The sequence below is a fragment of the Hemiscyllium ocellatum genome, chromosome 7 (genome assembly GCF_020745735.1).
Source record: "Hemiscyllium ocellatum isolate sHemOce1 chromosome 7, sHemOce1.pat.X.cur, whole genome shotgun sequence".
NCBI classification, from domain to species: domain Eukaryota; kingdom Metazoa; phylum Chordata; class Chondrichthyes; order Orectolobiformes; family Hemiscylliidae; genus Hemiscyllium; species Hemiscyllium ocellatum.
The window spans coordinates 46,042,217-46,057,830 of NC_083407.1; the positions used below are offsets into that span (position 1 = coordinate 46,042,217).

The 15,614-nt window shown below is 37.2% G+C and overlaps 1 protein-coding gene across 2 annotated transcripts in view; it reads left to right on the forward strand.

Annotated features, from left to right (window-relative positions):
- The window catches only part of LOC132817063 (extended synaptotagmin-3-like), a 138,956-nt gene extending 125,618 nt beyond the window's left edge, over positions 1-13,338 (forward strand). For both annotated transcript variants that reach the window (XM_060827155.1, XM_060827154.1), the window contains exons 17-23: positions 134-283; positions 3,459-3,799; positions 6,040-6,138; positions 7,881-8,012; positions 8,434-8,539; positions 10,275-10,324; positions 11,576-13,338. In XM_060827155.1, the coding sequence (XP_060683138.1) occupies positions 134-283; positions 3,459-3,799; positions 6,040-6,138; positions 7,881-8,012; positions 8,434-8,539; positions 10,275-10,324; positions 11,576-11,627 (930 nt within the window). In that variant the 3' untranslated portion in view covers positions 11,628-13,338. The remainder of the gene's footprint in view (positions 1-133; positions 284-3,458; positions 3,800-6,039; positions 6,139-7,880; positions 8,013-8,433; positions 8,540-10,274; positions 10,325-11,575) is intronic.
- The last annotated feature ends 2,276 nt before the right edge of the window (positions 13,339-15,614 follow it).

Below are 15,614 nucleotides of genomic sequence, written 5' to 3' on the forward strand. Positions count from 1 at the left end.
TGGAATTAAGTAGATTATTAGCTAATATTGTTAATGTATGCATGTTCATTAATTAATTGCAAAAGTGATTTATTATATGTTCAGTTTTATTAAATAAAGTATGCAAACTACTGTTGTAATTTGTTTTGAGAAGATCAAAGACAAAGACTGGGAGTGTGCCCTTGGGATCTTGACCATTCCTTTGTATCAATTGTTGAAAGCCTCAAATCTGACCCTTGACCAAAGGTTTCCACTGGAACACTCGGGCCCCAACAGCCTTGTAAAATTGAAGATGGTACTTCGGGTATGTTAAATCTTTTCTCTTAATCTTTTCGTACACAAGTAGGACTAGGAGCTAGGTCCCAAATCCAGCATGAACAGGAAGTGAACCCCACATTGTAGAATACACATTGCCAACACTGGCTGTCCAGCCAATTGAGCCATCCAAAGGGGTGTGTCTCAGTTACTCTGTCACCAAGGACTTTAATGTGGAGGAGCCAGTATTGGACTGGGTGGATAAAATTAAAAATCACACAACACCAGGGTTATAGTCCAACCTTTTGGACTGTAACCTGATGTTGTGATTTTTAACCAAGGACTTTAGCAGGTACATTGTAGTCACAATAGTGGTTTTCTTTGACCAGGAATCCATGCTGTCCTAGGTTGAGCATCTATTTGCAAATCCTGTTTGGCCATTGTGTAATGCACTTTCCTTGTTCATAAGGTGTTGGAATTGGATTTGAACCTGGAGCTGCTGGCTGATAGGCAGGGACGTCACTATCCCTATTCTGTCATAGACCCATTGTGGGTTAAATATAAGAGTTTTATTACCTATTTTGGTGAATCTTGCTTTCTTAGATATGAATATATGTTATGTACGGATGTAATAGCATAGAAGGCTTTGTTAACCTCTCATGCAAGTTAAATCCAATTCTATCAAATATTTATACAGCATCAGTGTTGAAACCTTAGAAATTTAATACCAATCAGTTTAAGTAGATTTGTAAACAGATTCTATTCTGAATCATTCACTGCCAATAGCCCCCTACAAAGCCTTGGATTTTCATTAAGAACAAAATTGCACAGACACCGGATTTGGCTCAACCACAAACTTGTTTATTAAACTAATCTCCTGATATGCTGATACAAAATGTCTGAGCTGGTCTAAAAAGTACCTTATCTTGATTGGTTTATCTGATTTAAATCCCTCCACAATTTAACCTCCACTTCCAACCAAAACACAGCCACACCAACTTAACACCTTTTACTGAGAAACCACAGGCAACATCTCGTGTTACTACCCCAAACCTCAAATCATTCCCAAACTCCCTGAATTTGATTGCTACTGTTAAATTAATTTTTAAAATCTCAGCCCCAATACCCATCAGATTTAGCTAATAACTTACAGCCTTCTACACAGTTGGTCCTTCTAGTGAGAATTGTGGTCTGCAAGGCAGATGGATTTGATTGATGGATTTGATTGATGGATTTATTATTCTTAACCCTATCCCCTTTATGCCTGCAGACCTATCCTGATAAGATCACTGATTTAGCTGGAACACTTAGAATCCTCAATATAGCTGGCCCATCCATTGTTGATTGTAGGCCTCTATTAGACTGATCAGTCCTGACTCTTAAACTGCAGTAAAGTTCTTTTGATTTCACCCCTTTTTTTGTAATGATTCATATCCAATATGTTGTGGTTGCCCATGCTGTGTTCATGATGTCTGAGATCCTATCATCTTGAATATTCCAATCTTGGTCCTGGCAAGTATGATCATTGAAATAAATCCCATTCTTATCTATGGAAAGACCAGTCCAGACAACATGAATACTTCTCAGGATTCCTAACCATTTTTTCTTTTGTTTAGAGGTGACATTGCAACAGCACCTGACCAAAGATGAACAAAGGCTCAAATAATCCATTTCACTCAAAGAAACTCAAAGCAGAAATGGGCTGATTCCAATACTTTTGTATTAAATGATCGATCCCTTTGCATCTAGTAATGGCCTGTATCATTGTCCTATGATAGCAGTCAGATGTTGAATTACTCTTGCTGAGCTATTATTTTTTCTTTCGTGTCCAAATAACCCCTTATTGCACAGTTCTTCTCTGTTTGTGCTGAAGATGGACTTTTATTTGACATAACTTGTCCTTAGGTTTTTGTTTTTGTACATATTCTACCATATTCCCAGTTAACAGGGATTTTGATTGCATCAACTTAACATGTTTTCCATTTAACACCAGAGTTTCTTCAGTGACATATTCTTACTATGTGTGCTTAAGGCTGATTTACAGATTATTGCTTGATGGAATGTAAAGGTAAAGCCCCAATCAGATTGGTCATACTCTTATCAAATGGCAGAGTGGGTTTAAAAGGCAGAATAGCCTACTCCTCCTAATACATTTGTTGGTTTCTACTGCTCAACTTAATGCACTTTTCCTGTTGCTCTTCCTATATGTAATTTTAAAAAGAACAGAAGAATGTAACATGAGCACATTCAGCTTCCAGGCCTGGATTTAACAATCTGAAGCTCTGCTTTCATCATTTAGAATGGCATTAAAACTCTGGGCAGTGTTGTGTTATGGAATTGAATCACAGAATTGTTATGCCCGTTATGTCCACACTAGCTGTCTCAAGGAGCATAATGACTGAATGGAAATCTCCTACATTTTCCCCATAATCCTGAGTACCATTTCGATCTAAATAATCATTTCATGTCCAGTTCCAGAAGTCAGTAATGCAACTGGCATTGGCACACAGATCACTGTGCATGGACCTTCAGAGCAGCTGTGCAGCATAGAGGGAAGAATGATCTCCACTATACGTCCAGGCAATGTTTTCTAGATCCTGTCTACTTGCTGTGTGAACATTTTCTAACACATTACAGTTGCTGCTTTTGCAAATTGTCTTTTATTTGCGTCCTCTCATTCTCAAACCTTCTATAAGAAGATACTGGTTGTCCCCATCTACTCTCTGTAGCCACTTCAAGATTTGGAAAACTTCAATCAAATCCACTCTTGGTCTTCTCTCTAATGGAAACAGTTCAATTTCTCCAAACAACATCTGTAACTGCAGTTGTTTATCTCTGGAACAGTCTTTGTAAATCTATTCCGCGTTCTTTCCCCAAAATGTTCACATTCTCCTTTAAAATATAGTGACCAAAATTGAACATAATACACCAGCTGAGTATCAGTGTTGCATGCGAGTGTCTCGTTCAAGTTCAGTATAGCCCATGAATGCTCTATCCAACTATATGACAAATAAACCCAGGTACCTCCACTCCTGGACCCTCTCGTAAGATTAGTACTATGTATTTTGTATTATCTGTCCTTGTCTTTCTACCAAAATGCATCATCTCCTACTTCTAAACATCTGCGAAGAGTGACAATTAAATTATGAAGATTAGTATTAGCAACTGCAAGGGTTTCTGGCTGAGAGCTGCTTGCTGATGTTTGTTCGTTGTGAAATTCACAGATACTCACCACTGAGGAACCAGATCCTGACAGTGTCAACACAGGACTGAATGCCCTTAAAAAGGGTCCTATTTCAATAAAGAAAAAGAAAAATGGAAGCCAGCCTAACACTCCTCCTCCAACTTTAGAATCACCAGACGTTCCAGAGACATGTGGTAATAGTACAGTATGTGACCCGATGGAGAAAGAAGAAAGGCAGTCTAAAGACGGTGATGAAATTAAATCAGAACTGCCAATATCTCCAACACAGTCCAGCTCCTCGGATGCCTTAAAAGATATGACTAGGACTACTGTTGAATCGTCACTCACCATTTCTACCCTTGATCCTCAGCAGCTGACAAAGTATAGTCTGTTTTGATTTTTGTAATTACATCTTTTGTGTTTTGAAACTTCAAGTACAGTATTTAAAGGTTGTTCAAAGATGAATTTTTCAACCTGTGATACAAACATTGGGTTAAAACATAACTAGATAGGAATTCCAGGTAAAGTGAGGAGCCATCAAAACTTTGCGATGATGATGACCGAAAGAAGCACAGAACAATTAGTTAATTTAGGCAGATACAAACTAAGAACTAAAATTTGTCACCGTACTAACAAAACAATAAAAACCATTGAAGATTTTAAAACCATGTATAGGTAGTTCTTCTATAACACGATGGGTGTGTTCTTGTGCAACCCCATGTTATAGAAAGATCACACTTTAGAAACCGTGCTTAGAGTGTTGCCAATGTTATTGCATTACAGCTAACATACATTTAAAAAAAATTCATCCTTTAGAAGCAGTCCCCAATTTGTCAATCTTATTATAGCAAATTTAGTTAATGAAATGCATGTTATAGCAGAACAGCCTGTACTTGCTTACTGTCTCTAAGCTAAAATTTACTACATAAATTAGTTGATGCAAACGTTCCTTTCCAATAAACACTATTTGAAAGTTTCTGGGTGATGGCCAGAAAAATATTGACATTCTCAACTAATCTCGTATCACCTTGATCTACTTGTGGATTTGAATTTGTCTGTCTTTGTGTTTCAGTTTTGTCTACATTTTTCTAGGTTGATTCTTTAATTGAAAACAATGGATAACTGTGTAATTTGCCCAAATTTAGCCTAAAGTTACCAGACTTTGAATGTAAAAATAATTTGAGCAACATGTACAGTTGCAGTTGTAGGAAGATCCATTCTAGCTGATCAAAATAAATGAGAGAATGAGATAAGTACAATGATCTAGAAATTAGAAATGAAATCCTGAAATTTCAATATCAAACATCTCTCTGCTGAGCAGAATATTATGAAAACATTTGGATGAATCATTTCTCACACAGAGCTAATAAAAGCTATGGTAATTAAAGTTCAATAATTTCACTTTAGAGTGAAAGTTTCTCAATATTTTTGTATAGGAGGAATGTACAATGAAAAGTCTGTTTGCATGTTTCTCCAATTTAAGTAAATCCATAAGGTCTTAGTACTCCAGAGGTGGTCTCATTATGTGTAATGTTGGTCTGTTTACTTAAGGAGGAATGTAGTTGTTTTAAAGGCAGTTCTGTGTAGCTTTACTAGAGTCATTCCAAAGATGAGGAATTTGTACAATGAAGAGAGATTGAGCAAGTTAAGTTTATACTTTTGAGTTTAAAAGAACGAGAGGTCAAATTGAGGTATAGAAGATGCTAAAGCGGATTGAGAAAGTAGACATAGAATGGATGTTTCCTCGAGTGCAGCAATCTAGAATGAGAGATCATAGTTTGTTTAAAGGGATTGCAGATTTAAACAGATGAGGGAATTTAGTTATCTTAAAGAGCTGTGAATCTGGAATTCACTACTCCAGAGTGCAATGGTACGGGGACATAGAATAAATTTAAGAAGGAGGCAAACAGGTATTTATTTAGTAATGTATTAAAGGGCGAGCAGGCAGGAAAAAGGAGTTGAGGGAAAGATGAGATCATCTATGATTGTATTAAGTGGCAGAGCAGGTTCAAGATGCCGAACTGCCTACTCCCGGCCCTAGTTTTAATTTTTAATATTATCTACTTATAAACTATTGGCACCAAAATATGACAGGGGTTGACCAGAAAGTGCCATAAATTAGACAGGGAAATGGTAATGGAAACACAGTTTTCCCGGAAAGTAATACCGTCATCATAATGGAGGTCAGGATTTCCTTTGTCAGGAGTACTCATGCCCTAACTCCTCCTACTGAACCTAATGTATATATACAGTGTCAGACATCACCCTGGGATATTGTTGGATAGTTGGTGCTCATTTAGGATCTAAATGTCTGTCTTGAGTTTTCAGATTTTCTGATTAGCAGATATAATGCAAATTTCTGGACACACACCATTATAAAATTAAATAGAATTAGGAAATCTGGAACATTTCCTTTGAAGTGTTGCTTAGTCAACAGTATAATCGAGTCAAGTTCAATGTTTAAAGCAGAACTTTAATTGCTATAGTTTGTGCATGTTGACGACGGCAACTGATGTTGAGAAGGCACCACTGAGTAATTGCAGAAATGAAGATTTCAAACTACTTGAAATACATTTAGATATGTATAGATAAGCGAACTATTGTCTTAATTTTTCTTTCAGTGGTGTGGCCCTGAATGAAGAATCTTTAGGCAAAATCCAGCTCACTGTGCGATATTCTACTGCACGCCACAGTCTGATTGTAATTGTTCATTGTTGCAGGTAATACTTCTGGCTGAAACACAGTTAAAGTAGTACGTATTGTATAAAATGATAAGTGGCTTAAACTTGCATGTCCTGTCTACGAAATGAGGGTGAAATAAATCTAGTAACCAACTAATCTTGCTGGAGGCCTGATTTTGTTTTCAGCAACTATGGGATGAAACATTGGTCATCACACCAGTATGCCATACTTTTTTAGGAATTACTTTAATCTGTTGATTAAAGATCTCAGGCTGAATCTTAGGCAACTGTTTATGAGCATTTACTAAGAATAACAGTTATAGGGCTTCATCTAGTCTTTAAATTAGAAGACACGATTTGGAGGAACTGGTGTTGGACTGGGGTGTACAAAGTTAAAAATCACAGAACACCAGGTTATAGTCCAGCAGGTTTATTTGGAAGCATGAGCTTTCAGAGTGCTGCTCCTTCATCAGTTGGTTGTGGAATATAATTTCATAAGACACAGAATTCATAGCAAAAGTCTACAGTGTGATGCAACTGAAATTATGTATTGAAAAAGACCTGGATTGTTAAGTCTCTCATCTTTTGACCATGTTGGTTTCAGTTTTTTCATATGTAAATCCCAGAATTTTTTTTAAAAGTTACATTCTCAAGTGAACTTTAACAATAGGTGCCACGTCGCCACGATAATGCATTGATGTCGTGAGGCTGTCTATGCCCCAATGTTTAGACTGATTCTATTTCTAAAAAAGGGATTTACAGAATCTTACATGGATTCATGCAGTTTTTGAGCAAAAAAAATATGCAAAGGGGTTAAGAAAAGATTTACAAGGACATTGCCAGGTTGGAGGATTTGAGCTATAGGGAGAGGTTGAATAGGCTAGGGCTGTTTTTCCCTGGAGCGTCAGAGGCTATGGGGTGGCCTTATGTAGGTTTACAAAATCAAGAGGGATATGGATAGGGTAAATAGACAAGGTCTTTTCCCTGGGGTGAGGGAGTCCAGAACTTGAGGGCAGATGTTTAGGGTGAGAGGGAAAATATATAAAAGAGACCTAAGGGGCAACCTTTTCATGCAGAGGGTGATGCATGTCTGGAATAGGCTGCCAGAGGTAGTGGTGGAGGCAACATCTAAAAGGCATCTGGATGGATATATGAATAGAAAGGGTTTGGAGGGATATGGGCCAGGTGCTGGCAGGTGGGACTAGATTGGGTTGGGACAGCATTGATGGGTTGGACCGAAGGGTCTGTTTCCATGCTGTATGTCTCTATGACTCTGACTGTAATGAGAGTTTCAGTACAGCCTAAGAAGCTGGGAGATTAAAAAAGTAAAAATATATCAGGAGGGTGAACAAAGAGAAATTCTTTCAGTGAAATATCCAGAGCAAAGGAGTATAATTTTAAAAGTAAAGAATGACCAGTTAGGAATTAAATCAAATTCAAACAAAGATTAATAAATTTCTAGAACCCTTTCCCAAAAAGGCTGGATAAGTTGATTCAGTTGAAACTTAGAATTTTTTCTTTTAAAATAAAATTAAATAAAAAAAACAACAGGCATATGCATCAAAGGCAGGCTGCTGGAGTACAGATACAGTTCTGCCATAGAATAGCAGAATGTAAGTGAAAGGTTCTTACAAAAGATTCATTGTCCAACATGATGGAGTCTGAAGCTTTTCAAAGATATTGTTAATGGGTGGGATTTTATTGTAATACATGAGTTTTTACTTTCACTAGAAAATTGTGTGCACCACTTAATTTGAATGGGTTTAATATTTGCACTGCAGAAGCCTGATATCTTGTTCAAATGATGGATCAGATCCATATGTACGACTTTACCTTCTTCCTGACAAAAGCTGGTCAGGCCGGAGAAGAACGCACGTCAAAAAGAAGACTGTGGATCCACAATACGATGAAAAGTAAGTGAATGTAGAGGCAAAAGTATACTATGCACTTGTTTCATAAACAATGGAATTGAGCAGACCTACACAGTACTGCCTTGAGTGGCATAAGAATTTGTTCTGTGATTGACAATACATTTTGAATACCTAAACATTGATATTGAACTATTTGAAACTAATTTTGGATTTGTGACTAATTGTAAAATCAATTTAATTTTGGACCATGCAAGTGTAGTATCTTTTAAAAGGCTGACAAGTTAAATTTCCATAATAGCAACAGAGTCCCAGTTTTCCATCTTGTATTTGATCAGCAGATGGAGAGGACATGACTAAATAGAAAGCATGTAAAATGTGTCTAGGATTCTCAGCAACATCAATGTGTATTATACATTTTATTTTAAATCCGTCCTGATTGTAGTTTCATTTGCACATCTTTCAGATTTGAGTTTACAGTTTCAATAGGTGAAATTCCAAAACGCAAATTAGACATTGCTGTAAAGAACAACCGATCATTTGGTTCCCATGAGAGGAAAGAACTTGGAAAGGTAAGTGATTGCTAAATATCACGATTGCGCAAAGTACGATATAATGTTTTCAGTTAAGTTCTTAGCAATGAACAACTGTTCATGGGATGTTAAGTACATACACATTGTTTTGCTGTTCCTGAACTATCAATATTTTGCATCTACTACAAATCAAATTTAGTTAACCAGTTGATAAGTGCTTACAGAATAATCTTATATACATAATTTTGTTTTTATTGTTCAACTTAGTTACATCAGATTTGACATAGCAAAAATTATGTAAGAAATATGAGAATGATGTATTGAATATTTCCTATGTATAACTGTTCTTCGTATCAAAGGTAAAAAGTTACATTTGATGTTTTCATAGATTGAACAACCCCTAGGAATTCTGTGCAGATTATTATTTTCCACTTGAGCTGGATTTTCATGCCTTTGCCTATTCAAGTACAGTTTCTCGGAATCTGCCCTCATTCTTGTTCCTGGCAGTTTCTCCAGCATGAGATGAGAATGTGGGTAGTGAGCCCACAACCTGCATTATGGGGATGGACATTTGAAAACCCCTGCAATTTGATGGTGTCATGCAACTTTTACAAGAAATGGGAGAAACATTAGCTGTAAAAATGCCCCAGGCTAAGTTTAAAAAGTGTTTAGATGGTGCATGATGCTTTATTTTTAAGTGTGCTTGCGTATTTTAGATCGCGATTGATCATAGAGTTTTGTCTCAGAAGATGAAAGACAATTAAATTGACCAGTATAACATAAGGATTCAGATACACGAGTCTTCGCTGCAATGGTTAAAGTCCTCTTTTGCATTCTACAATATGGAGAATTTGATATATATGAAAGGATGTAGAAGATCCTATTGTTTGATTTTCACATTGTTCTGATGTTTGCTGCAGCATTAAAGACTCTTGCAACATCTAAATACTAAACTGCTAAAGCCACCTCAGAACATTGACATGTCTTTGCTTTTATTTTATTTTGTGAATTTCAATCAGGCATTCAACATTTTTTTTGGTGGAGGGAGCAAATCCTACAAATAGAACTTTGGTTCTGTTCTAGTAAATTGAATCAGGCCATTTCTGGCCTCACCATCCACCCACATTCATTGTCACTTTAAGAGATGGCAGGCTAGAGCTCAGCCGACACCCAAATGCCAAAGACCAAAATATTGAGTGAATAGGCTCACTTCTGGAAGTCACGCATGCATTAAGTGCTAACTTCCTGAACCAAAGACAAAAGTCTTGCTGTGTGTTTGAATGGAGAGAGGATTGCTATTTACAGTAAAGCCTAACGGCCTACCTCTCGCTATTATGGGGAGGGATCACTGAATAGTGAACAGGCATTGGAGCAGGGGTACAGCCTGCACTGTAAGTGGACTTTAAGGACAGACATATTGCAGCACCCTACCCATACACTGGCAAGGTTCTGAATCAAACCAGAGATTTCAAAAGACTAGTGTTTCATAGTTGTCCCATTTCAGCTGTTTTTAGCCACTGCAAGATTGTTTTCTGACTTATTATTTGCTTTAATGGTTGAAACTTTACTGTAGAAATATTCATGCAAGAATTCTTCTTTCCAAGGTGACCTCAGTACAGCGATTCCTTTTTAAATCTTTGTTTCTGTAATATTTATTTTGATCATCATTGTGTGTCCCTAAAAAGGAATAGAATTTTTGTGTACATCAAGCATAGATAACACTTCTAAATTGGAGATTATAGTCTAATTTTTAAAAAAATTTCTTTTATTGAAGGTTTTGATTGACATCCCAAATGATAAATTAACCCCAGGTTTTACAGAATGGTAAGATGCATTCCTTATTTGTGTTTGAACATTAAAGTAATTAATCAACTGTATGACAATCTTGAAAAAAGGAAAGAAGAGCAAAAAAAATTAAATTGTTCTACAAGAACTTATAAATTCCTCACCAAGTATTACTTCAAGGACCTCTACTTTTAAAAAACGTATCTCCAATCATCCATATTGCCGGTTTCTCTCTCCCATTCCTGCCACAATCAATGGTGCAAATTAATACATAGGCAAATCTGCTTTTTATTGTCTTTAGTTGAGGAGGTATATAAGAATAATCCAGGTATCAGTTTCACTTGTGCAACTAGATTCTAGGGACTGCAGATGATGGAAAGTGTATTCTGAAATTCAAACATTGTCAACTGATTTTTTGTTTTAGTCCTAAAATACAATTTTTTTTATTATTTCTGCAATCTGTCACCTGAAGAATTGTCTGTAACTCTGTTCTGGTACTTCCGTTTCAATTGCACAAGATTATAAACATTGTAATTCAATGTTTATCTTTCAGTTAGATCTCTTTTCAATTTAAAAAAAACCGACAGTGTGGAAATAGGCCATTTGGCCCAACAAGTCCACATTGACCCTCTAAACAGTATCCCATCCAGACCCATTTCCCTACCCATTTACTCCACATTTCCACTGACTAATGCACCTAACCCACACATCCCTGAACACTGAGCAATTTAGCATAGCCAATTCACTTAACCTGCACATCTTTGGACTGTAGGAGGAAACCAGAGCACCCAGAGGAAATCCATGCAGACACCAGGAGAATGTACAAGCTCCTCACAGTCGCCCAAGATTGGGGGGGGGAGCCCGGGTCGCTGGTGCAATGAGGCAGCAGTGCTGACCACTGAGCCACCATGCTGCCCATAACACATTAACTCATTTACCTGTATTGATTCCAGGAAATTAATTAACCTGGCTAGGCTAGATGAGTCAGGAAGAAGGAAGTGTTCAAAATTTACATTACCAATTTTGTGAAACATCCAATAGTGTCTTCAATGTAGCACACGTTTAAAATTTGAATTGTGTGGCAACCACAGAATTCACCACCATGTGTCCATTCTGACATTAACTGTCACTATTTTGTACAGAGGGAAATGAGTGCTCAATGATTGATTGTGACTTTAACTAACAACTTTCTGAATAATGTCCGATTGAAGATTAAAAATATATCTACAATGTGAACACTTTTTGTTTCCTATAGTATCTTACTAATTTTTCCTTTTGTCAACTTCATAGGTATAAACTGACCAATGATGGATTGCCAAGAACAGCAACAGAAAACCTTTAATGCTATTAATTCAAAGGCTCACTTGATTTTCAGTGGTTTTGTTTGGAGAAAGATCTGTATATTTTTATGTTGAATCACTGAACAAGCATGCTGTTAAGACTTGATATTTAAATATTTTCTTTAATGTCAAAGGACCACACTATAAGAGACAGAACTGCATATATGCCTAAATTTCATGTCCAAGAGGATCAGTTCTTTCATTAAGCCATTTGCTGTAATAACAGCTGATGGTGAGGAGTTAATTTGAACATAGCAAAGTAGCTAAGGCTTTTTTGCGGACATAGAGCTACATAGTAAATTATTCATACCCCTTGAATATTTTCCCTATTCAAATGTATTTATAGGAAATTGAAAATGTACTTTAAATTGTCCTGTACTTTACTGTTTATCTCAGGCAAGATTTAAGTATTTAAAGTCTAGCAACTTTCATTAAACCAACAAAAAAAAATCTACATTCCCAATTTCATTCCTGAATTTTAAGATTGATCCATATAGTGTACATGCAGAAACACTCAAAGATCCTTTTGTAGCATCTCAATTAAAGCACTACATAACTGAAGCTTATACAGTTTGAGAGGGTAAGCAACCTATCCTCCGTTTAGCCTTTTAAAACACCAATATTATTGGATTTAGAGAAACAGTGGTCATTTGTGGTGTGAAGCCAGAAGTGATACACAGTATTCAAGATGGTGACCAGTCAAGGCTTTTGGGTGTGGGGATGGGGGTAAGTGGGCAAAAAGGGGTGTAGGTCAAAGTCAAATAATGGAGCTTAAGTACAGATCAGCATAACCCAATTGAACAGTTAAATAGGGACAGGAGACTGAATAATCCCAAGAGCATGAGTAAACCGTACAAACCTGCTCCACAATTTTCAATGTGACCATGCTGATCTTTGGATTTTTCCTGTGAGTAGCTTTTCCTTGTTCTATCCCATTTAAAATCTAGGGTAATATTTCATGAAATTTTAGTAACCATTCACCAATGTGTTCATGGACTCTGATTCTTTTCCCCTCTACTTTGCCATCTCTCAGGCTTAAAGAAATATTCTATGTATGTTGTAAAGCCTGCAAAATTTTAGAGAAAATTTTGAGAACTCAATGTGCCATAACATTCTTATCCTGGTTTTGACACCCATTTTGTACTGAACTCCTTCGTACTATCAATTTTTCCTCAGTTCACTCAAACTTAAATAAAAATCACATTCCTGATGTTAGCTTGAAATATATACACCAGATAAAATTGATTTTTACTAGTACACTGCGTTAACTTTGATATTTCCCTAGATCTTACTAAATTAGAAACAAACATTTAAATAAGATTTTATTTTTAAGCACATTTCTTGATTTGAAAAACCAACTTTTTGTATGAAGTACTTCTAATTTTGGAGCTTGAATTATCTGGTCACAAAATAGTGAGTCATGTTAAAGATTCACATTAATGGATTATGGAAAATCATTTTTAAAAGAACTGATTGCAACATATTTAATTGTTGTAGGAACTGGCCAAATATTGCCAGTTAACACTTATATTAAGGAAAACAGGTCTATTTTTATCAGTGTTTACATTTGTAAATGTTATTTGATGTTGGTTAGAGTATACTGCTTTAAAGGATATGCTCATAGACTGAGCATAGCCACTGAATTATGATTTGCTATTTATTAGCAGCTGTAAATAAACAGATTTCATATGAACTGTTTACTTAATCTTGTTCCTGACAATAAATAAATGTAACATTAAAAAAAACTGACTTTCCATCTATTAGTCACCAAAACGTAGTCAATCTACAAGATTAAATATCAAAAGATATTCCAAGCCATTAACTTCACTGTAGACTTTGACTAGACCTATGCACAATAACTAATGTTACAATCCACACAAATTTTCTACAGCTAATGCAGCTCCAGGGAAATTACTCACTTTTCTTTTGCACAGACTGTGAAAACTGTGCCTAAGCAAAGATTCAGCAGGCAAGGTAAATTGGGTCTGAAACTTGATTGTTGGAGGATGAAAGGGTACAGTTCATACTACTACTTCCATAAGATCTTATCACCTGAAATACTCAGGTGATTATTTCAGTTACATTGTTGTGGTTCTGTTCGCCGAGCTGGAAGTTTTTGCTGCAAACGTTTCGTTCCCTGGCTAGGGAACATCATCAGTGCTATTGGAGCCTCCTGTGAAGCACTGCTTTGATGTTTCTTCCGGTATTTATAGTGGTTTGTTCTTGCCGCTTCCGGGTGTCAGTTTCAGCTGTAGTAGTTTGTATGTGGGGTCCAGGTTGATGTGTCTGTTGATGGATCTTCTTGCCATTTCCGGGTGTCAGTTTCAGCTGTAGTGGTTTGTATATGGGGTCCAGGTCTATGTGTCTGTTAATGGAGTTTGTGGATGAATGCCATGCCTGTAGGAATTCCCTGGCTGTTCTCTGTCTGTTCTCTGTCTGGCTTGTCCTATGATGGTAGTGTTTTCCCAGTCAAATTCATGTTCCTGGTTGTCTGAGTGTATGGCTACTAGGGATAGCTGGTCGTGTCGTTTTGTGGCTAGCTGACGTTCGTGGACGCGGATTGTTAGCTGTCTTCCTGTTTGTCCTATATAGTGTTTTGTGCAGTCCTTGCATGGTATTTTGTAAACTACGTTAGTTTGGCTCGTGCTGGCTATTGGGTCCTTTGTTCTAGTGAGTTGTTGTCTGAGTGTGGAAGTTGGCTTGTGTGCTGTTATGAATCCTAAGGGTCGCAGTAGTCTGGCTGTCAGTTCTGAGACACTCCTGACGTATGGTAGTGTGGCTAGTCCTTTTGGTTGTGGCATGTCCTCATTCCGTGGTCTATCTCTTAGGCATCTGGTGATAAAGTTGCGTGGGTATCTGTTTTTGGCGAATACCTTGTATAGGTGTTCCTCTTCCTCTTTTCGCAGTTCTGGTGTACTGCAGTGTGTTGTAGCTCTTTTGAATAGTGTCCTGATGCAGCTTTGTTTGTGTGTGTTGGGGTGGTTACTTTCATAGTTTAGGACTTGGTCTGTGTGTGTTGGTTTCCTGTGTACCCTTGTGGTGAATTCTCCATTGGGTGTTCTCTCTACTAACACGTCTAGGAATGGGAGTTGGCTATCCTTTTCCTCTTCTCTCGTGAATCGTATTCCTGAGAGTGTGGCGTTGATGATTCGGTGTGTTTTTTCTATGTCTGTGTTTTTGATGATTACAAAGGTGTCATCGACGTATCTGATCCAGAGTTTGGGTTGGATTTGTTGGAAATCCAACCCAAACTCTGGATCAGATACGTCGATGACACCTTTGTAATCATCAAAAACACAGACATAGAAAAAACACACCGAATCATCAACGCCACACTCTCAGGAATACGATTCACGAGAGAAGAGGAAAAGGATAGCCAACTCCCATTCCTAGACGTGTTAGTAGAGAGAACACCCAACGGAGAATTCACCACAAGGGTACACAGGAAACCAACACACACAGACCAAGTCCTAAACTATGAAAGTAACCACCCCAACACACACAAACAAAGCTGCATCAGGACACTATTCAAAAGAGCTACAACACACTGCAGTACACCAGAACTGCGAAAAGAGGAAGAGGAACACCTATACAAGGTATTCGCCAAAAACGGATACCCACGCTCAAAATCAAATGACAAAATTTGCAGCAAAAACTTCCAGCTCGGCGAACAGAACCACAACAACGGACACCCGAGCTACAAATCTTCAACCAGACTTATTTCAGTTACAGTTTGGTGAAATAGTTAAAGTTCTATTGCTCAAAATCAAATGAACATTTATTACATGAAGTAGATTTTGCAGCATCAGTTCTGTGATGCTGGAGTGTTTTCTAAAACCTCAAATGAATGTTTCCCTATTTATTGAAAACTGTCGTCATTCATTAGCCAAATACCTTTAAAACATCACAAATAACAGAATTTAATTGCTTGGGGAAAATCTCATACAGCAATAGTGAGCGATGGACCTCATGAGAGTCTGGGATTATTT